The 23,392-nt window shown below is 46.1% G+C and overlaps 1 protein-coding gene across 11 annotated transcripts in view; it reads left to right on the forward strand.

Moving 5' to 3' along the window:
* Positions 1-15,682, forward strand: part of LOC129814844 (R3H domain-containing protein 2-like) — a 66,227-nt gene extending 50,545 nt beyond the window's left edge. For 8 of the 11 annotated variants that reach the window (XM_055867928.1, XM_055867927.1, XM_055867919.1 and 5 more), the window contains 13 exons: positions 490-725; positions 905-1,095; positions 1,300-1,377; positions 2,696-2,992; positions 5,495-5,633; positions 7,109-7,272; positions 7,849-8,021; positions 8,767-8,864; positions 9,196-9,365; positions 9,491-9,638; positions 13,423-13,514; positions 13,658-13,742; positions 14,056-15,682. In XM_055867928.1, coding sequence (XP_055723903.1) covers positions 490-725; positions 905-1,095; positions 1,300-1,377; positions 2,696-2,992; positions 5,495-5,633; positions 7,109-7,272; positions 7,849-8,021; positions 8,767-8,864; positions 9,196-9,365; positions 9,491-9,638; positions 13,423-13,514; positions 13,658-13,742; positions 14,056-14,429 — 2,245 coding nt within the window. In that variant the 3' untranslated portion in view covers positions 14,430-15,682. The remainder of the gene's footprint in view (positions 1-489; positions 726-904; positions 1,096-1,299; positions 1,378-2,695; positions 2,993-5,494; positions 5,634-7,108; positions 7,273-7,848; positions 8,022-8,766; positions 8,865-9,195; positions 9,366-9,490; positions 9,639-13,422; positions 13,515-13,657; positions 13,743-14,055) is intronic. The other 3 variants (XM_055867930.1, XM_055867926.1, XM_055867929.1) reach the window with 2 other exon arrangements.
* The last annotated feature ends 7,710 nt before the right edge of the window (positions 15,683-23,392 follow it).

Here is a 23,392-nt window from a genome sequence, read left to right on the forward strand (position 1 = left end):
GGTGTCGATTGGATAAAGCATCGGTCACCTGCATGTGGTTCTCTGTGTTGGGTTTTGTTGTGTGTGTGTGTGCTGGTTGGGGGAGGGTGCACTACAGTGTGTGGTGGTAACTGTTTAGTTTGTTGTCTGAATGTTGGTTTCACCAGCCAATGGACGTCTTTATCGCGTTTGCATTTTGGTTTGTTGAATGCGGTTTACGGATGTCAACGTTGTGAACGGAGAGTGCCCCGTGGTGGCGGTGGGGTCGTAGCGTTCTCACGCCCTGTCAACGTGCATGCTCTTCACCTGTTGCTGATCACCCTGTGCCTCTGTACCCCGTTTCTCTCTCCTGCCCTCTTTCTCGCCACCGCTGTTCCTCTCCCTCATCTACCCTACCCCCTCCATCTCTCTCCCTCATCTTCCCCTTTCTCCCTCTGTCCTTCTCTACTCTGCCCCTTTCACTCTTTCTCTTCCCCCTTCACTTCCCGCTCTCCTCTCTCCCCTTTCTAGGGGTAACCGTGAGAGCTCCAGCCGTGCTTCCAGCAGCCGCCAGAGCAGTACGGACAGTGAAATGAAGTGCCTGGAGCCGAGGCCCTGGAGCAGTACAGACTCAGACAGCTCCAATAGGACCCTGCGGCCCCCGGTCACAAAGGCATCCAGCTTCTCTGGCATCTCCATTCTGACCAGAGGAGATAGTCTGGGCAGCAACAAGAGCTCACAGGGTTCCTGCAGGGGCTCACGCACTGGTGCGTATTTTACGCCGCGTACGCACGCACACACACACACACACACACACACACGTCTCCATACTGACCAGAGGAGCCAGTCTGGGGAGTAACGAAAGCTCACAAATTGTAGAGGAAAGAAATGCTGAAGAGAGTGCGGAAATGTTGAGGAACAGACGGTACGGTTTTATCTCCTGCAGGTCTGCCCCTGGTGAGTCCAGATGGGTGTCCTCAGCCCCCGGCCCCTCAGCCTGGCCCCTGCCCTGGGGGTCGCAGCCTGCTGCCCTGCCCCTCCCAACAGGTCCAGACCCAGCCTCCCCAGACCGCCCTGCTGCCCACCCCACAGCAACACCCCTTGGGCAACCATAATCACAACCACATTATGGCTCAGGTGAGGAAGAAGCTCATGGTATGAACTTAATTTCCATTTTTGTATGAAAATGTAACTGGAAATTAGTATATTTGTGCATTCTTCCCGCTTCTTTTGCCAAATAACTGCACTCTATGTCCTTACCTGAACTCTGTCTGCATCTCCTCCTCCTCCTTCTCCCTCTCCCTCCATCTCTCCCTCTGTTCGCCGGTGGGGTCTCTGCAGCCAGCTCAGCCCGTGTCCTACTCCTCATCCTCCTGTTCCCAGGTTCTGCTGCCCGTCTCTCCTCCCCAGCAGTACCTGGTACTACTACCAAGCCTGTCTCACCACATGCACTAACAGATACGCCATGAACACAGGCCCGTTTGTAAGGCCGTTGGTGTAAACGGGGAATGATCATGTTGCCATGTCATTCGTCTAATGACTAATAGTGATTTGTTTGTGTGACTGATAGTGAGAAAGGTATGGAAGGCTCAGTAGCAGTGGAGTGTACTGTAGCCATTATACACTTACCGTCCAGTTTATTAGGTACAGCACGCCATTCACAAATGGATGAGTCACATGGCTTGTCACATAAAGCGGGCAGAATGCATCGAGGCATTAGAATGGGCAAAACGAGTGACCTAAGAGACTTTGAGCGTGGTATGATTGTTGGCGGCAGGCACACCGGATCCAGCATCTCAAACGTCCTCCTTCCTGGGATTTTCACGCAAGACAGTGTTTAGGGTTTGCTGAGATTGGTGCGACAAACAAAAAACATCTAGTCAGCGGCAGTGCTGTTGTCGAAAACAGCTCGTTGATGAGAGAGGTCGAAGGAGAATGGCAAGAATCGTGCAAGCTAACAGGCGAGCCACAAATAACGATGTAGTACAACCGTGGGGTGCAGAACGGCGTCTCGGAATGCCGTTTTTGTTAGGGGGAGGTAGTTGCAAAAACGTTGGAATGGTTTACGCGACCGACATTGGACAATTGAGGAGTGGAAAAACATTGCCTGGAACATGACAGCGAGTTCAGTTTACTTTAGTGACCTGCGCATTCGCTAGACCCTCAACCCAAAAGCGCATTTTGGCATGAGATGGAGAACTGGCTGTTCACAGCATGAACGTACCGTTGTCCAATCTGCAGCAACTGTGTGATGCATGAACTAACATCCCTGTGGAACGTTTCCGACACCTTGTAGAATGCCCCGGATAATTCAGGTTGTTCTGGAGGCAAAGGGGGGTCCGAACCAGTACTAGATGGATGTACATAATAAACTGGCCGGTGAGTGTATATACTGTTATACAGTGGGGTCCAAAATTATTGATACTGAGCTTTATTCTATGCGTACATTTTTATTGTATTATTATATTATTTTATACTTCTACTCAAGAGAAAGTAATAAAAACAATTCTCTAAAAGCTAGGGGTCAATTGACGCCCCTCTTTTCAATACCTCACCTCGCGAGGATAAAGGTAATTTTCTAAAACATTTTATGAGATTGGAGAACACGTTGGGAGGGATCTTAGACCATTCCTCCATACAGAATCCTTCCAGATCCTTGATATCCTTTGTGAACTTGACCCAGTAAGTTTACGGTTTTCAACCCACCAGTAACTCTAACCCCTCGTCTCTCTCTCAGGGTGAGGAACTGGCTCCCCAGTTCAGCCAGATGACTCTGAGTAGACAGGGTTCCAGCGAGGCCCCAGAGCCCCCCACCATGTACCAGACCCAGGGGCCCACTGTCCTCACCCAACACCCCCCACCCCAGACTGGCTACATCATGGCCACCACAAGCCAGCCCCTGGCCCCTCCGTCTGGCTACCAGCCTAACACTGGACACCCCCACCCCCCTCCTCTTCCACCACCTCCCTCCCAGACCGTCATGCAGCCCCCTCCACCGCCACAGGGATACATGCAGCCACCTCCCCCGCAACAGGTATTATATTGTTTTTTGTTGTAATCAGATGTTTGTAAAGCCCAAATATAATGAATACAGAGCTGAAGTTGGAATATAAGTTGACCAAAAGTACACACACAGCTTGAGAAGCTAGAGAGAGTCGAACACTTTTTGTTCGACAACTTTACCATCAAGTGTAAGAAAGTGTCAATGGTGTGATTCCTGTGAAATCGCAGCTGGATTCACACACGGCGACTGTGTGACAGTGTCTCTCTCCCACTCAGTGCTGTGTGACTGGCTGTGAAGTCTGCGCTCTCTCTGTGCTCTCTTTTCTCTACCTCTACACCTCGCTACATGTCTCTGCGTCTCCCTGCCTCCACCGCTGCGTCTCCCTGCCTCCACCGCTGCGTCTCCCTGCCTCCACCGCTGCGTCTCCCTGCCTCCACCGCTGCGTCTCCCTGCCTCCACCGCTGCGTCTCCCTGCCTCCACCGCTGCGTCTCCCTGCCTCCACCGCTGCGTCTCCCTGCCTCCACCGCTGCGTCTCCCTGCCCCCACCCCTGCGTCTCCCTGCCTCCACCGCTGCGTCTCCCTGCCTCCACCGCTGCGTCTCCCTGCCTCCACCGCTGCGTCTCCCTGCCTCCACCGCTGCGTCTCCCTGCCTCCACCGCTGCGTCTCCCTGCCTCCACCGCTGCGTCTCCCTGCCTCCACCGCTGCGTCTCCCTGCCTCCACCGCTGCGTCTCCCTGCCTCCACCGCTGCGTCTCCCTGCCTCCACCGCTGCGTCTCCCTGCCTCCACCGCTGCGTCTCCCTGCCTCCACCGCTGCGTCTCCCTGCCTCCACCGCTGCGTCTCCCTGCCTCCACCGCTGCGTCTCCCTGCCTCCACCGCTGCGTCTCCCTGCCGCTGCCTCTCTCTCTCGGTCTCCCTGCCGCTACCTCTCTCTCTCGGTCTCCCTGCCGCTACCTCTCTCTCTCGGTCTCCCTGCCGCTACCTCTCTCTCTCGGTCTCCCTGCCGCTACCTCTCTCTCTCGGTCTCCCTGCCGCTACCTCTCTCTCTCGGTCTCCCTGCCGCTACCTCTCTCTCTCGGTCTCCCTGCCGCTACCTCTCTCTCTCGGTCTCCCTGCCGCTACCTCTCTCTCTCGGTCTCCCTGCCGCTACCTCTCTCTCTCGGTCTCCCTGCCGCTACCTCTCTCTCTCGGTCTCCCTGCCGCTACCTCTCTCTCTCGGTCTCCCTGCCGCTACCTCTCTCTCTCGGTCTCCCTGCCGCTACCTCTCTCTCTCGGTCTCCCTCTCCCGCTACCTCTCTCTCTCGGTCTCTCTCTCCCGCTACCTCTCTCTCTCGGTCTCTCTCTCCCGCTACCTCTCTCTCTCGGTCTCTCTCTCCCGCTACCTCTCTCTCTCGGTCTCTCTCTCCCGCTACCTCTCTCTCTCGGTCTCTCTCTCCCGCTACCTCTCTCTCTCGGTCTCTCTCTCCCGCTACCTCTCTCTCTCGGTCTCTCTCTCCCGCTACCTCTCTCTCTCGGTCTCTCTCTCCCGCTACCTCTCTCTCTCGGTCTCTCTCTCCCGCTACCTCTCTCTCTCGGTCTCTCTCTCCCGCTACCTCTCTCTCTCGGTCTCTCTCTCCCGCTACCTCTCTCTCTCGGTCTCTCTCTCCCGCTACCTCTCTCTCTCGGTCTCTCTCTCCCGCTACCTCTCTCTCTCGGTCTCTCTCTCCCGCTACCTCTCTCTCTCGGTCTCTCTCTCCCGCTACCTCTCTCTCTCGGTCTCTCTCTCCCGCTACCTCTCTCTCTCGGTCTCTCTCTCCCGCTACCTCTCTCTCTCGGTCTCTCTCTCCCGCTACCTCTCTCTCTCGGTCTCTCTCTCCCGCTACCTCTCTCTCTCGGTCTCTCTCTCCCGCTACCTCTCTCTCTCGGTCTCTCTCTCCCGCTACCTCTCTCTCTCGGTCTCTCTCTCCCGCTACCTCTCTCTCCCGCTACCTCTCTCTCCCGCTACCTCTCTCTTCTCGTCACACTGCCCTCCAGCCAAGCCAGTAACGAGGCGTTTGGATCCATAAAAGATTCATTTATATTCTGGAGGACAAAAACCTCCACGTCATTGACCCTACACTGGGGTTCCTACAATGCCCAAGTAGGAATTTGGCAAATAGCTGCTCTGATATCTCTTGCTGGCTTCGTGAGGAAGTGGCAGTTCTTTCACAGTAAGGAGAATACCATGGGCAGAGTGAGATTTCTCCAGAGCACTAGTAGTGCACTAGTAGTTCCTGTAGTGTGCCCTTCATGACAGCCACTAAAGCCATAAGGCAGCATGGCTTACAGATCTTTCTCTCTCGCAGAACTCAACAATTAGGGCGCTAACTCCGACGGAGTCAAGCTCGTAGGGTGGAAAGCAAACACCCTGCACCGCCTGGGATAGTTTGTTGGATGTGCAAATAGTTGATTTCTAGTTTGCTTCTCTATTCATTCACCTTGGTTGGAAAGTTAATTTTTTTAACTGAACGGTGTGTTTCTCCCCTCCCTCCCTCTACCGAACCCCTCCGCAGATTCATGTGTCGTATTACCCACCTGGGCAGTACCCCAGCACGGGGCAGCAGTACCGGCCTGGACCCATGACTCACCAGGTTTCCTACCCTGCCCATACCCAGCACTCCCAGCCGATGCCCCAGCCCACACAGCAGTCAGGTCAGTACCATGCCCATCCCTCTCATCTACCTATCTGACTGTCTTTAAAGTGCCGTGCAGTTTAAATTACATCCGTCCTTGTTCTCACACACCAATTTAGATTCATCTACTTGAATATAGCTGTTATTGAGAACCATTTACCCAATTTTTAAACAGGATCATTAGCATGTCAAATTTCGGATGTTTGAGGGGGGCCAAACGCCAACTACGTTTCTACACTTCATATTAAAATGAAGATGCACAGTTGCGTGAGAACCTTGCTTAGATCCAGTAGTGTGGGTGAAAGGTAAGCAGGACTGGGGAAAGCCAGGACTCCTGTACACTGTTTTTCCTGAATAAACATCTATTAACAGTGTGTTGCGTTTTAGGCATTAAAACCGTCATCAAGGCGTTGATGACCGAATCGCTGCCTACCTGATTTGGCAACACTGTATACGGGAGTCCGTTGGGCTACCCAGTCAACACGATCAACAGAAACACCACCAATAAGGTTCAGATATGTCAAATATTTCAAATCAAATGTTATTTGACATATGCGCCAAATACAACAGGTGTTGACTTTACAGTGAAATGCTTACTTACGGGCCCTTTCTCAAAAATGCAGTTAAGAAGAAAGACAAAATGTATAAAAAAATAGGAAATGGTAACAAAAAAAAACATTAAAAACAATAACTAGCCTATATACAAAGAGTACCGGTAAAAGGTCAAAGTGCGGGGGCACCGGTTAGTTGAGGTAATATGTACATGTAGGTAGAGTTATTAAAGTGGCTATGCATATATGATAACAACTGAGAGTAGCAGCAGTGTAAAACGGGGCGTGCAAATAGTCTGGGTAGCCATTTGATTAGATGTTCAGGAGTCTTATGGCTTGGGGGTAGAAGCTGTTGAGAAGCCTCTTGGACCTAGACTTGGCGCTCCGGTACCACTTGCCATGCGGTAGCAGAGAGAACAGTCTATGACTAGGGTGGCTGGAGTCTTTGACAAATTTTAGGGCCTTCCTCTGACACCGCCTGGTATAGAGGTCCTGGATGGCAGGAAGCTCGGCCCCAGTGATGTACTGGGCCTTACGCACTACCCTCTGTAGCGCCTTGCGGTCAGATGCCAAGCAGTTGCCATGCCAAGCGGTGATGCAGCCAGTCAGGATGCTCTCAATGGTGCAACTGTAGGACTTTTTGATAACTCTTTACACAAGGATCAAGGTCAGCTAAATAATGGTTACCATGATTATACTCGTAGGACCCTGAGCATTAAGGCTGCAACAAGCCTACCCCCTGCTATACTGTCCTTGGCAACGTTTTAAGCTCCAGACCCGGGTCTTCCTTGGATTTAGGTGTCCATTCCTTTCTTTCCAGATAGCCTGTGTTGACATAACCATGACGTGATATGGTCGTCACCAGTAGGTACAGGGTTAATAGGAGTGCAGCATTCCCAGAATACACACACACACCTGTATTAACCCACCATGTTGTCTCCAGCAGGTCTCCAGACCATGATGCCCAGCCAGCAGCCCCAGTACCAGGGGATGATAGGAGTACCCCAGCAGCCCCAGAACCAGACCCTCATCACTTCCCAGAGGCAGGGCATACAAGGACAGATGACCGGGATGATGGTCCAGTACCCACAAATGCCCTCATATCAGGTACAGTAGGCCCTCAATTCAAGTCAATTCAATACAACTTGATTTATTCCCTCAGGGGCAATTAAGAAAGGCAAAATGCCTGTCTGAATTGTTCTTTGGGGGGGTACATATAGGTCTATTGGATTGACTTTAATTCCGTGCACGACGATGTGCATTCTTAAATCACGCCAAGTGTACATGAACTTTTCAGAGTTCCTCAAGGCTTTGTTTTGATTGAATATGCCACCTCTGTGATGCTATTCCTAGTGTCAATTTTTTTTACTGCTATGTCGACGATAGACAGCTGTACATTTCAATGAAACATGGTAAAATCTCTACAACCCTTTTCTTGATCAAAGTCTTAACCGGTTTGTGACTCTTGTCTATTTTAAGACGTGGATCTAAAGAGGAGCCAGACATCTTCTCTCTCCGATTATGAATATTTCTGAATGCATTATTTAGTTCAAAGACCAACCCCAGAACATAAGTGAACCCCACTAACCTTTCCCGAGTCAAGTATTCCACAGTGTCATTAGTTTACGCCCCGTTCTGGCTAAGCGATATCTACAGTATATCACCTTCTACATCTCCCATCAGGTGCCGGTGGCCAATGAGTCTCAGCAGGCGGTACAGCAGCAGTACCAGCAGCAAGTCATGGTGCCAGTCAGCCAGTCTCTCCAGACTGTCCAGGGGGTACAGGGACCCATGCCAGGCCAAGGAATGCCCATATACTACAGCGTCATCACCCCCACACAACAGAACAGCACAAGGTAGATGTGTCAAATATGATGTATTATATAAGTGCTTGGTATTGTATAGGGGGAGAACTCCACTACTCCCAACATGTCACACACACCTGGGTGACGCCACAGCAGACATTTTGAGCTAGAACCCCAGATAACTTGTTCTTAATAAGTATTAGTTACAGCTCACTTGTAGAAGTAACACAATTGTAATAAAGTACGCTTAAAAAAACAAAAGCATTACATATCATTTGTCTGAACTCCCGAAGCAGAGTAATGGTCTGAATCCATCCAGGTATGAATTAAGTTGTTTAACACTGTCTGTTAACAAGACGTGTTCTGCCAGTGCGTCTATCTCTAACACGCTCTCCTGCTGACACGTCAACCGCTTGAATGCACGCTTAAGTGTTTGACACCCTGAGGTCATTACAAACTATTGAATAGGATAGAAACTCACAAGACTGGAATCAATAAGCAACCTCTTGAACACTTGAATCTGTATTTTCTGTGACTCTCTCTCTCTCACACACACACACACACACACACACACACACACACACACACACACACACACACACACACACACACACACTTCCTGCTTTCACATTCCTTCTACACGCTTGCTAAACAAAATATTTGCATTGTAATTGAAGCCTAGCAGACCGCAGCTTGTCGGCGTGATATGCCTACCGTCTGTGCATGTGGAGGGCTGCCAAGTGCTTACACAGTGTGTGTGTGTGTGTGTGTCGCTGTGTGTGTGTGTCTCTCCCAGCCCATCAGTGGGGTACCTGCAGCCCAACTCAGAGCAGTACCAGATGAGCCAGTCTCCATCCCCTTGCAACCCTCAGCAGATGCAGCAGCAATATTCAGGTGACTGTTCATCTGGTTCACAAAGAGATGTTTTTTGGACTTTGTTGATTACGTCAACCAGCTGTGTTTAGTACTGGCCTTGACATATAAGCCTAGACTCTAGACCAGCGTTGCGTTTAGGAGGTTGCGACATACTGTACATGGTCCATTGCAAATAGAAATGCCACAAAGCGAGCTAACATTATTCTTAACTTTATGGAATGTCTGTTCTCCACTATATATATTTTTCCGGACACTTGACAACATCGTGTCATACTAAATGTGACCTTGCCTGGATTGAAGAACACTGCTGTGCTCTGTAACTTCATTCAAATTTGTCTGTGTGCTACAGGAGTGCCACCCCCAGGCCCCGGGGTGATGGTCATGCAGCTTAGCGTCCCCAACGGGCCGCAGCCTACCCAGAACCCTCCTCTGGTACAGTGGAACCCCTGCAAATACTACAGCCTAGAGCAGAGGCCCAGCAAGCCTGGAGAACTCTACAAACCCGACAACACACAACAGGTACACTATACCACTATATGCATACCTCTCTCACTCACATACATGCAATACAGCATACCCATACTGTGTAGCATTCATGTAAAGGATCCTTGCAGAGTTCTGACCCCTCCCCCTTTCCTTTCCAGGCCAGTACTCAGATGAGCAGTCCCCTGGCCTCCCCTACCCAGTCCCCCACTCTCTCCCCCTCAGGCAGCGTGAGCAGCGTCTGTCCTGGCCTCGGCCCCCTGCCCCTACTGTCACAGTTCCCCCGGCCCGGACCAGGGCCTGCGCAAGGTAACAGCACACGGGTACACACACACACACAGACATGCAGTCACACGCAGTCACGCTTGTGCACACACATATGTATTTGGGGCGGCAGGGTAGCCTAGTGGGTAGAGCGTTGGACGAGTAACCGAAAGGTTGCAAGTTCAAATCCCCGAGCTGACAAGGTCCAAATCTGTCGTTCTGCCCCTGAACTGGCAGTTAACCCACTGTTCCTAGGCCGTCATTGAAAATAAGAATTTGTTCTTAACTGACTTGCTTAGTTAAATAAAGGTAAAATATAAAAAATGTATATACAATGCATTTGGAAAGTATTCAGACCCCTTGACCTTTTCCACATTTTATGCCTTATTCTACAATTGACAATCCCCCCCCCCCCTTATCAATCTACACACAATACCCCATAATGACAGTAATTGTTAAATTGCTGCACATTTATTAAAAAATACATTGAAATCACTTATTTAAGTTATTATATAAGTATTCAGAACCTTTGCTATGAGACTCAAAATTGAGCTCAGGTGCGTCCTGTTTCCATTGATCATCCTTGAGATGTTTCTACAATTTGGAGTCCACCTGTGGTTAATTCAATTGATTGGACATGGTTTGGAAAGGCGCACACCTGTCTATATAAGGTCCCACAGTTGACAGTGCATGTCAGAGCAAAAACCAAGCCATGAGGTTGAAGGAATTGTCTATAGAGCTCAGAGACAGGATTGTGTCAAGGCACGAATCTGGAGAAGGGTACCAAAACATCGTTGTCCATTTGGAAGACCCATTTGCGACCAAGCTTCAACTTCCTGACTGATGGCTTGAGATGCTGCTTCAATATATCCACATAATTTTCCCCTCATGATGCCATCTATTTTGTGAAGCGCACCAGTCCCTCCTGCAGCAAAGCACCCCCACAACATGATGCTGCCACCCCCGTGCTTCACGGTTGGGATTGTGTTCTTCGCCTTGCAAGCCTCCCCCTTTTTCCTCCAAACATAACGATGGTCATTATGGCCAAACAGTTCTATTTTTGTTTCATCAGACCAGAGGACATAAAATAAAATAAAAGTACGATCTTTTGTCTCCATGTGCAGGAGCAAACCGTAGTCTGTGTTTTTTATGGCGGTTTTGGAGCAGTGGCTTCTTCCTTGCTGAGCGGCCTTTCAGGTTATGTCGATATAGGACTCGTTTTACTGTGGATATACAGTGGGGCAAAAAAGTATTTAGTCAGCCACCAATTGTGCAAGTTTTCCCACTTAAAAAGATGAGAGAGGCCTGTAATTTTCATCATAGGTACACTTCAACTATGACAGACAAAATTAGGGGGAAAAAATCCAGGAAATCACATTGTAGGATTTTTAATGAATTTATTTGCAAATTATGGTGGAAAATAAGTATTTGGTCACCTACAAACAAGGATGATTTCTGGCTCTCACAGACCTGTAACTTCCTCTTTAAGAGGCTCCTCTGTCCCCCACTCGTTACCTGTATTAATGGCACCTGTTTGAACTTGTTATCAGTATAAAAGACACCTGTCCACAACCTCAAACAGTCACACTCCAAACTCCACTATGGCCAAGACCAAAGAGCTGTCAAAGGACACCAGAAACAAAATTGTAGACCTGCACCAGGCTGGGAAGACTGAATCTGCAATAGGTAAGCAGCTTGGTTTGAAGGAATCAGCTGTGGGAGAAATTATTAGGAAATGGAAGACATACAAGACCACTGACATACAAGACCACTGAAATTGACAACTATGCAACCAAACATTTCGGTACAACAGAAAAATAAGATACAGTGCTTGATTTTTTGGGGGGATTTTGCCAAAGTAGAGTGAAAGATAAACTGAAATAAAATAACCTTCACATCCATACTGTGCTTGTTAAGCTTAAGGTCATCTCAGTGAGAGAGCAGGTTACCACGACAATAATGATAATCAGTGGTAATCAGTGGTCTTGTATGTCTTCCATTTCCTAATAATTGCTCCCACAGCTGATTTCTTCAAACCAAGCTGCTTACCTATTGCAGATTCAGTCTTCCCAGCCTGTCATAGTTGAAGTGTACCTATGATGAAAATTACAGGCGTCTCTCATCTTTTTAAGTGGGAGAACTTGCACAATTGGTGGCTGACTAAATACTTTTTTGCCTCACTGTATATACTTTTGTACCTGTTGTTCTGGGTTTGATTTGCACTTCTCGCACCAAAGTACGTTCATCTCTAGGAATCATCGCGTCTCTTTCCTGAGCAGTATGGCGGCTGCATGGTCCATGGTGTTTATACTTGCGTACTATTGTTTGTACAGATGAACGTGGTACCTTCAGGCGTGGAAATTTCCCCTGAAGGATGAACCAGACTTGTGGAGGTCTACAATTTATTTTACTGAGGTCTTGGCTAATTTATTTAGATTTTTCCCATGATGTCAAGGCCTGGAAACAGGTACACCTACAATTGACTCAAATTATGTCACAGCCTATCAGAAGCTTCTAAAATCAAGACATCATTTTCTGGAATTTTCCAAGCTGTTTAAAGGCACAGTCAACTTAGTGTATGTAAACTTCTGACCCACTGGAATTGTGATACAGTGTATTATAAGTGAAATAATCTGTCTGTAAGCAATTGTTGGAAAATGTACTTGTCATGCACAAAGTAGATGTCCTAACCGACTTGCCAAAGGTGTAGTTTGTTAACAATAAATTTGTGTAGTTGTTGAAAAACGAGTTTTAATGACTCCAACCTAAGTGTATGTAAACTTCCGACCTCAACTGTATGAAAGCCTTCAGACAGATTTAAACAAGTTTAAGTGAGTTTCCCCACGGAAGAGATATGAGAGCGTTCAAGTTTCCCCACGACTGCGCCACAAGCGGGCATGCGTTGTCCCCCAGCCAATCGCGCAGACCGAAGAGCCGGTGATGAAGGAGTTTGCTTCTGCTGCAGTCGGAGCTGTACAATATAACGCTTTGGTTAAAACCCTGGTCCTTTATCTTTCACCCACTTCCACACTGACCTGTTAATGACCTTTCCATTTCGTCTTTGGCCAGCCACCAATAGGCCCCGAGAACCTGACTTTGCATTACTCACTTTACCCTTATGGCTGGCACTGACCCAGACACACACACAGACATACCCCTCACTAGTGCAGAGCAATTCGTGCTTTTTGAGGTTGATTACGGTGCAATTTTTCTTCTAAAACATTAAATGCACTATGTATTATGTGGGTAGAATGCTGTAACACAGAATAAAACAATTAATTAAAGTCACATGATGGTTATGACTGCCCCTATACTGCTTATCACTTAAGAACCATCATTTATTTACTTTAATACAATATTTCATGTGTGTATATTACGTTTGTTTTATTTGATAGACTTTATTTCATTCCAGGTATTTTAATACCTATAGAGCTGCTACTTATGCCGTGTGACAAAATCACTATTTTAGTAGTTCTTCAAAGTAAATCAGGTTTATTTTTGACTGACTGCTGAATACAAAACTATCAATCACTTCGATCATGTATTTTCTCGCGCATTCTTGTAACAGACCGGACAAGTACTGTAGGCGCGCAATGGATTAATACAGTCATAGTTTATCGCATTTTTTTGTTGTAATTAACTATGTGGAATACTGGCCTGTTTGAAACGGCAACTCCCTACTCCATTGCACAGTTTGGGTTTGATCTGATTTACCTCTCGCTCACAGAAGAAGAACAAAAACGAAATGGAATGCAAATAATTGAACCGACATTAGTCAATTCGTTTTTTTATCATATATATGTTTGTGTTGTGTCCCGTGTGTGTGCAGGTGATGGGCGCTACTCTCTTTTGGGCCAGCCTCTCCAGTATAGCCTATGTCCCCCCCTCATGCACAACCAGACAAACTACAGCTCACATCAGGTACTACTCCTCTCCATCCCTCCGTTCTCACCCTCCTTGAAGCACACTGCCGCTTCCCCTCCATCCATCCAACCCTCCACTCCATTCCTGCATATCTACTGGCCTGTAACCTTGTTGACACTTTAGCTGTTGGTGTGTTGCAGAGCCAAGTAGGAATGAAGCATGGCGCAAGAGGGAAGAGGCAGACACTGAAGTCTCAGTCTACAGACCTGGGCACCACTGACGTAGGTAAGACAACAGGCGCAGACGTCTTCGTTGCGGTCTATGTGGTATATCTGCAGTATATTTTGTACTTTCGACTCAAGGTTTGTGCCTCCTACGATTCAATACACTTGACTTACGTCCTGTACGCACACGCACGCACACACCCACACACATTCAGAACACAAATACTTGATTTTTGTATTAACTCATTTATTTCATTTTACCAGGCAGGTCAATTAAGAACAAAATCTTATTTACAGTAAATGGCCTGGAATGGGTCTGAATGAATAGAGTAGTTGTATTAGTGTCTGATCTCTCTCCTCCTCCCTGTCTCCAGTGGTGAGTCGGGTGCTGGAGGTGACCGATCTCCCGGAGGGCATTAGTCGTCCAGAGGCTGAGAAGCTCTTCAACCAGCTTTCCATGTGTGGTGCCAAAATCCAGTGGCTCAAGGACCCGGTGGCAGGGGGCCGTGGAGGCTATGGTGGCCCGGGAGTGCATCACGGTCATTGTCCTGGGGCTGGAGGGGGGAAGGGCGACGGCCCCGGCGGTGACCCAGCTCACCTCTACACGGTGGTGGCTGTGTTCCCCTCCACCATGGCTGCACAGAGTGCTTCTTTTAAACTCAACAACAGTGGGGTCAGCCTCTTCAAACTGAGGGCCGCCAAAAAGAACTATGACCTGAGAGTACTGGAGAGGGCCAGCTCCCAGTGAAAAGAGAGGGGGATGAAGAAAAATACTTTTGGAAATGAGGAGTGTAGAGGATTTGGACTGAGGGGACTGGACAGTTTTTGGACAGACGAGAAAAGATGGATAAGACGTCACACATTAAAGGGATGGGGTGGACACGGAACACAAATGGAGAGGATGGTGTTTGCAAATTATAAAAGAATTGTTTTTGTTTTTGATTGTTTTATTTTATAGATACCCGAAGAGCACATAAGACACGTGAGCATGTGGATCACTGTTGCCATGTATGGGTGCCATCACACACACACACACACACATTCTTATGTACAGACAGGCAACAGGATCACGTAGCACACACCTGAACACACTGGACAGTTCAACCTCAGTCCATCCTTCCCCTGCTCTCCTCCAGCCTTCCTCCTTTTTCTGTCTATTACTTTCTCTTTCCTCCTCCTCGCTCTCCCTCCCATCGCCCCGCTCTTAGGCGCACACATTTATGCACAGTCACTCTTTCTATTTTTTTTCTATTCCTCTCTCTTACCCTCTCGCCACTTGTCTCATACTCTTTCATGCTCTCTTCCTCTGCATACCCCCACTCACTCCTCTCTCCTCTGGCTTTCTGTTTGCCTTATACTGCTGTTGTGGGTTTCTGTATTGCGCTATTTTTCTCAGAAGAGTATTGTTCTTTTGCGGTTCGATATATTTATATAAGTGATGTAAGGAATAAATCTATATATTCAGTGATTATTTTTTCTTTTTTTCTTCAGTGGGTAAGTTTAGGATCCCCTTTATGATACCCTCTCAACCTGTTCCTTCTGCCCCCTTTTCTCCTACCTCACGACTCCAACTTACCCATTCCTACCCTACCCCTCTACCATATCCTCCTCTACCCTTACTCTCCCACCCTACCCCATTGTCCAAATGTACCCCCACCCCACTCCCCATAATTAGCCCTTTCCACCGCCCCACTATCCCAAATTACCCCATTCACCCCTACCTTACGACCCCAATTTAACCCATGTGTCCCCCACCCCAACTACCTCGTTCTCCCCTACCCCTCTTAACCCAATATACCCCACAACTTACCTCATTCTCCTGTTGACCCTCTAACCCACTCTCTCATCCTCATTGTGCTTGTGTTTTTCGTTGACAGCTGTGCAGAACGTATCAGAATAAATAGTTAAAAGTGCACAATGATTGCATAATGTCTGCTGTAAATTTTATTTAATGTTATTTTTTTGGTTTGTTTTTAAAAATATAAAAGCAAAAAAATAAAAGTCTTTGTCGTCATTGTTTGAACAGATCCGGGTGGAATCTTTGCTGTTAGATTTATTAAAGCAATTTGAATCATGAGATTGAGGTGTGTTTTGCAGTTTATGGAACACAGACTTTCTTCTATCCAAGGAATTTAAGAAGTTCCGGGGGTATCAAGAAGCATCTGACAGTTGCTCCTTTTTAAATTCCTTCTGTCCCATGGAATTAAATAGAACACTGTATTATACACTCAGTGGCCAGTTTAATAGGTACACCCATCTAGTACCAGATCAGACCCCTCTTTGCCTCCCGAACAGCATGAATTCTTCGGGGCATTGTGTTAAAAAGCTGCTCAATTGGTTTCAAATCAAATGTTATTTGTCATAGGCGCTGTATACAACAGGTGTAGATCTTAGTGAAATGCTTACTTCCAAGCCCTTAACCATGGACACGCATCAAGACCCTAACGTGTGCCAGGATACATACCCCACACCAGGACACCACTGCCACCAGCCTGTACTGTTGACACCAGGCAGGATGGGACCATGGACTCATGCTGCTTACGCCAAATCCTGACTGCCATCAGCATGATGCCACAAGAACTTGGATTCGTCGGACCAGTCAATGTTTTTCCACTCAATTGTCCAGTGTTGGGTGATCGCGTGCCCACTGGAGACACTTTTTGTTTTTAGCTGATAGGAGTGGAAGCCTGTGTGGTCGTCTGCTACAATAGCCCATCCGCGAAAAGGATCGGCGAGTTGTGCGTTCTACGATGCCTTTTACGACTGCGCTTTTATTTAATCTGTGCTGTTATTTAATCCGCCTGTTAGCTTGCACAATTCCTGCCATTCTCCTCCAACCTCTCTCACCAACGTGCCGTTTTAGCCCACAGGTCTGGTGCTGCTGACTGGATGTTGTTTTGTTTGTCGCACCGTTCCCTGTAAACCCTAGACCAGGGGTGTCAAACTCATTCCACGGAGGGCCTAGTGTCTGCAGGTTTTTGGTTTTTCCTTTCAATAAAGCCCTAGACAACCAGGTGTGGGGAGTTCCTAACTAATTAGTGATGTTAATTCATCAATCAAGTACAAGGGAGGAGCGAAAACCCGCAGACACTCGGCCCTCCGTGGAATGAGTTTGACACCTGTGCCCTAGACACTGTTGTGCGCGAACACTTTTCTGAGATACTGGATCTGGCACGCATGGCACCGAAGATCATACCATGCTCAAAGTTGCGTAGGTTACTCATTTTGCCCATTCTAACGTTATATTGAACAGTAACTTGATGCCGGTCTGCCTGCTTGAAATAGCAAGTCACTGCCACATCGGGGCGGTGTACCTAATCAACTGGCCACTGAGTGTATACAGTGCATTCGGAAAGTATTCAGACCCCTTTTTCCACATTTTTGTTACGTTACAGCCTTCTAAAATGGAAAAAAGGAAAGCTGTCACCATCCCTACTGTGAAGCATGTGGCAGCACCATGCTGTGGGGATGTTTTTCAGTGGCAGGGGACTGGGGGACTAGACTGGATCAATAAAAATATGAATGGAACAAAGTACAGAGAGATCCTTGGTGAAAACCTGCTCCATATTGCTCAGGACCTCACTGGAGCGAAGGTTCACCAACAGGATAAGGACCCTAAGCACACAGCCAAGAAAATGCAGATGTGGCTTCGGGACAAGTCTCTGAATGTCGTTGAGTGGCCTAGGCAGAGACCGGACTTGAACCCAATCAAACATCTGTGGAGAGATTTGAAAATAGCTGTGCAGAGACACTCCCCATCCAACCTGACCAAGCTTGAATGGATCTGCAGAGAAGAATGGAAAAAACTCCCCAAATACAGGTGCGCCAAGCTTGTAGCGTCATACCCAGGAAGACTCAAGGCTATAATCGCTGCTAAAGGTGCTTCAACAAAGTACTGAGTAAAAGGTCTGAATGCTTATGTGAATGTGATATTTCAGTTTTTACTTATTTTTTTAAATACAATTGCAAACATTTCTAAAAAACTGTGTTTTTGCTTTGTCATTATGGGGTATTGTGTGTAGTTTGAGGAAAACAATTTAATCCATTTTAGAATAAGGCTGTAGCGTAAAACCAAAAAAGTGTGCGAAGTCATTGGGTCTGAATACCTCCCAATGCGCTGTAGCTCTATGTTCTATCCCTTCTAGAATCCTGAAGTGAGTCACCTGTTGACGTCAACATCACTGGACAGATCTAATGACTTTGTACACTTTTTAGAGATGGTTCAATCTCACTGTCCAGTTCACTGTTGAAGGTACAACAACGCTGTTTGAGATCGGGGACATGCATACTAGAGTTTAATTTGATTTATTAACCATGTTTACCATGTGAAGCTGACGCAAGGCCCTGGGTGAGGTATTAGGCCTCAATACAAACACTCAAAACTTGACTTCTAAATGACCAGATGGTCACCAATGTCATTGATTGGAAATTCACATTCTAAGTTTTGTGAGTCATATAATATATATACTTTGGGTAAGCGAAGGTTTCTCGTATTTTCTGCTACTCTGCTGTCTGACACACACACACACACACACACACACACATGCCCTATTACATGCTCACACAAACTCCACAAGAGACCGGGTTAGGCTACACCATTACTCACTCAATCTCCACCTGTTGAACCTCATTTGGACAGTTGACTATATTGCTGTCCCAAATGGCACCTTGTTCCCTACATAGTGCACTAGGACCAGGGACCTGGTCAAAAGTAGTGCACTATGTAGGGAACAAGGTGCCATTTGGGAAGTTGACTATGTAAAGACCCAAACAAAGGACCAGGGGAATAAACGGGAACTGATGCACAGTGCCTACGATGCCGGCCCATGTTTTTATAGGACAGAGCTTGGGTTGAGTGGACCGTTCTGGCTGGCTGGACCTCTTCTTCAGCTGGTGAGGAACTTTCAGAAGCAAGGTGATCTCACCCCATCGTCAAAAGGAAGTTGAGAATTTTGGATGCCTTTATGCTGTAATATGTAACTTGTCATAAGAATATATACAATTAATTTTGTACATTATGTATGTCGTTACCCTTGATGTACCCCGTTCTGTTGTCCACTTGTGTACTAAATTGACTGTAAATGGTCTATAATAAGTACCATGATCATAGATTTATAGAACTACTTTGGCTACAGCAAATGCCAAGATGGCTAGCTACATGTCCTAATGTATGACATGGGAACATGGTAAATACACGGTAGTCGCAAATGAATGTATTTGTTTGTTTTATGGCACAGTAGTCACAAGAGCAGCAGTAGCAGCTTTAGCAGTGGCTTGTTGGTCTCAACAGCATCTCACAGCGCCCTCTGCTGTTCCACAGACACCAAGACTTGACCAAAGAGCATAGCAACACAGTGGCTACGTTTGACACTTCATATCCTCTTTTAACAGATTTGTTTTTAAATCCAGCGAGATTTTAAAATGGGATTATTTGTCTCATATTTTTCATTTATTTGTTGTCCTACTAATGTATTTGTTGCAAATATTTTGTACTTGACATGTATTGTTCAGTCCTACGTTCCAAATTGGACGATGAGGACTCTGTGGATATCCATGACAATCCTCCAGCCCCTCAGAACTTAGTCAGAGGAGGCGGAGAACACAGTGGGACCTGCACTGTTGGAGCTGTGTGTCAGGCTGACAGAAGTAGTGCACTATATAGGGAATAGGGTGCCATTTGAGATGCAGGTTGAGTGTTCTCAGTCAGTCTGACACACAGTGGTCCCCACATTCCCCAATTAGGTAACACACCAAATAATGTGTGAACAATAGGCAGGTATTACACAGTTAGTGAGAATTGAGCTACTCAGCCTGGCAACAGTTTTAATACCGGTTGTGTAGGGGGTTGGGCTTTCAGTGTGTGTTTGTCGAGTTTATTTAGAAACAATGTCACTCTCCATTAATAGTAAATGGCATTTCTCTGTTGAAGGTTATTGTAGGAGCCCCCCCACTAATTCCCCAGATCAAATCAAATATTTTAGCAGATGTTATTGCGGGTGTAGCGAAATGCTTGTGTTCCTAGCTCCACAAGTGCAGTAGTATCTAACAATTTACAACAATACACAAATCGAAAAGTCAAATAATGTAATTTATAAATATTAGGATGAGGAATGTCAGTGGCATTGACTAAATACAGTAGAATGGAATACAGTATATACATATGAGATGAGAAAAGCAGTACGTAAACATTATTAAAGTGGTAAGTGTTCCATGTCTGTGTATGTAGGGCAGCAGCCTCTAAGGTGCAGGGTTTTGTAACTGGGTGGTGGTAGCCTGCTAGTGATGGCTATTTAACTGTCTGATGGCCTTGAGATAGAAGCTGTTCTCTCGGTCTGTTCTCTCGGTCCCAGCTTTGATGCACCTGTACTGACCTCGCCTTCTGGATGATAGCGGGGTGAACAGGCTGGGGTGGTTGGTCCTTGATGATCTTTTTTATTTTTATTTCATCTTTATTTAACCAGGTAGGCTAGTTGAGAACAAGTTCTCATTTACAACTGAGACCTGGCCAAGATGAAGCGAAGCAGTGCGACACAAACAACAACAGAGTTACACATGGAATAAACAAACATACAGTCAATAACACAACAGAAAGTGTCTATATACAGTGTGGTTCAAATGTAGTAAGATAAGGGAGGTAAGGCAATAAATAGGCCATAGTGGTGCAATAATTACAATTTAGCAATTAAACACTGGAGTGATAGATGTGCAGGAGATGAATGTGCAAGTAGAGACACTGGGGTGAAAATGAGCAAAAAAATAATTAACATTATGGGGATGAGGTAGTTGGATGGGCTATTTACAGATGTCTATGTATAGGTGTAGTGATCTGTGAGCTGCTCTGACAGCTGGTGCTTAAAGTTAGTGAGGGAGATATGAGTCTCCAGCTTCAGTGATTTTTCCAATTAGTTCCAATCATTGGCAGCAGAGAACTGGAAGGAAAGGCGGCCAAAGGAGGAATTGGCTTTGGGGATGACCAGTGAAATATACCTGCTGGAGCGCGTGCTTCGGATGGGTGTTGCTATGGTGACCAGTGAGCTGAGATAAGGCGGGGCTTTACCTAGCAAAGACTTATAGATGACCTGGAGCCAGTGGGTTTGGCGACGGATATGAAGCGAGGGCCAGCCAACGAGAGCATACAGGTCACAGTGGTGGGTAGTATATGGGGCTTTGGTGACAAAATGGATGGCACTGTGATAGACTGAATTTAATTTGCCGAGTAGAGTGTTGGAGGCTATTTTGTAAATGACATCGCCGAAGTCAAGGATCGGCAGGATAGTCAGTTTTACGAGGGTATGTTTGGCAGCATGAGTGAAGGATGCTTTGTTGTGAAATAGGAAGCTGATTCTAGATTTAATGTAGGATTGGAGGTGAGAGTGAGTCTGGGAGTCTGGAAGGAGAGTTTACAGTCTAACCAGACACCTAGGTATTTGTAGTTGTCCACATATTCTAAGTCAGATCATCTCAAGACATCCAATCATCTCAAGACATCCATCAGGAAGTTTAAGCTTGGTCGCAAATGGGTCTTCCAAATGGACAATGACCCTAAGCATACTTTCAAAGTTGTGGCAAAATGGCTTAAGGACAACAAAGTCAAGGAATTGGAGTGGCCATCACAAAACCCTGACCTCAATCCTGAAGAAAAATTGTGGGCAGAACTGAAAAAGCATGTGCGGAGCAAGGAGGCCTACAAACCTGACTCGGTTACTTCAGCTCTGTCAGGAGGAATGGGCCACAATTCACCCAACTTATTGTGGGAAGCTTGTGGAAGGCTACCCAAAACGTTTGACCCAAGTTAAAACCTGTTAGGGCTAGGGGCAGTACCCTGAATTTCTGGATGACTGACGTGCCCAAAGTAAACTGCCTCTTACTCAGGCCCAGAAGCTAGGATATGCATATACTTTGAATAGAAAATACTCTGAAGTTTCTAAAACTGTTAAAATAATGTCTGTGATATAACAGAACTGATATGGCAGGCGAAAACCCAAGGAAAATCCATCTGGGAAAATGTTTTTTTTTTTTTTTTTAGGTCACAGGTCTTTTCAATGCAGGCCTATGGGACAAAAAAATAGCTCCCAGATTGCAGTTCCTATGGCTTCCAGTAGATGTCAATAGTCTTTAGACAGGGTTTCAGGCATGTTTCTTGAAAAACTAACAAGTAGTTGTAATTTATCATCAGGACAGGTTGACTTTTGGCACGCCTGAATGAGGGTGCGCTCTTCGTTATTTTCCTTTTCTATTGAACACCGTTCTTTCCGTCTGAAATATGATTGTTTATTTACATATTAGGGTACCTGAGGATTGATTAGAAACATTGTTAGACTTGTTTGGACGAAATTTACCTAAAATCCTTTTAGCTTTTTGGATTCCTTTGTATGCATGTTGAAGGAGTGGATTACTGAAATCAATGGCACCAACTAAACAGACTTTTTGGATATAAAGAAGGACTTTATCGAACAAAAATAACATTCTTTGTATAGCTGGGACTCTTGGGATTGCAAACAGAGGAAGATCTTCAAAGGTAAGTGATTTATTTTATCACTATTTGTGATTTTTGTGAAGCCGGTGCTGGTTGAAAAAGTATTTTGATGTGGGGCGCTGTCCTCAGATAATCGCATGGTATGCTTTCACCGTCAAGCCCTTTTGAATTCTGACAATGCGATTAGATTAACAAGAAGTTAAGCTTTTAAATGATGTAAGACACTTGTATGTTCATGAATGTTTAATATTACAATTTCGTAATTTGAATATGGCGCGCACCAGCTTCACCAGATGTTGTCGATTTTGATCTCCCTAGCGGGATCCGAGCCGTAAGAAACAATTTAACTTCTCTAGGGTATGTGGGACGGTAGCGTCCCACCTCGTCAACAGCCAGTGAAACTGCAGGGCGCCAAATTCAAAACAACAGAAATCCCATAATTTTAATTCCTCAAACATACACCATTTTACACCATTTTAAAGATACAATTGTTGTAAATCCAGCCAAAGTGTCCGATTTCAAAAAAGTTTTACAACGAAAGCACACCAAACGATTATGTTAGGTATGAGCCAAGTCACAGAAAAAGACTGCCATTTTTCCAGCCAAAGAGAGCAGTAACAAAAAGCAGAAATAGAGATAAAATGAATCACTAACCTTTGATGATCTTCATCAGATGACACTCATAGGACTTGTTACACAATACATGTATGTTTTGTTCGGTAAAGTTCATATTTATATCCCAAAATCTGAGTTTAGGCGGGACGCTACTGTCTCACTTGGCCGAAAGCCAGAGAAAATGCATCGCGCCAAATTAAAATTAATTACTGTGAAAATTACTATAAAAATCTAACTTTCATTAAATCACACATGAAAGATATCAAATTAAAGCTACACTGGTTGTGAATCCAGAAAACATGTCAGAATTCAAATAGGCTTTTCGGCGAAAGCATACGATGCTATTATCTGAGGATAGCCCCATTTGTAAACAAAGAGAGATAGGCATATTTCAAACCTGCAGGCGCGACACAAAACACAGAAATAAAAATATAATTCATGCCTTACCTTTGACGAGCTTCTGTTGTTGGCACTCCAATATGTCCCATAAACATCACAAATGGTCCTTTTGTTCGATTAATTCCGTTGATATATATATCCAAAATGTCAATTTATTTGGCGCGTTTGATCCAGAAAAACACAGGTTCCAACTTGCTCAAACGTGACGACAAAATATCTCA

Source organism: Salvelinus fontinalis, chromosome 18, assembly GCF_029448725.1.
Source record: "Salvelinus fontinalis isolate EN_2023a chromosome 18, ASM2944872v1, whole genome shotgun sequence".
Lineage (NCBI taxonomy): Eukaryota > Metazoa > Chordata > Actinopteri > Salmoniformes > Salmonidae > Salvelinus > Salvelinus fontinalis.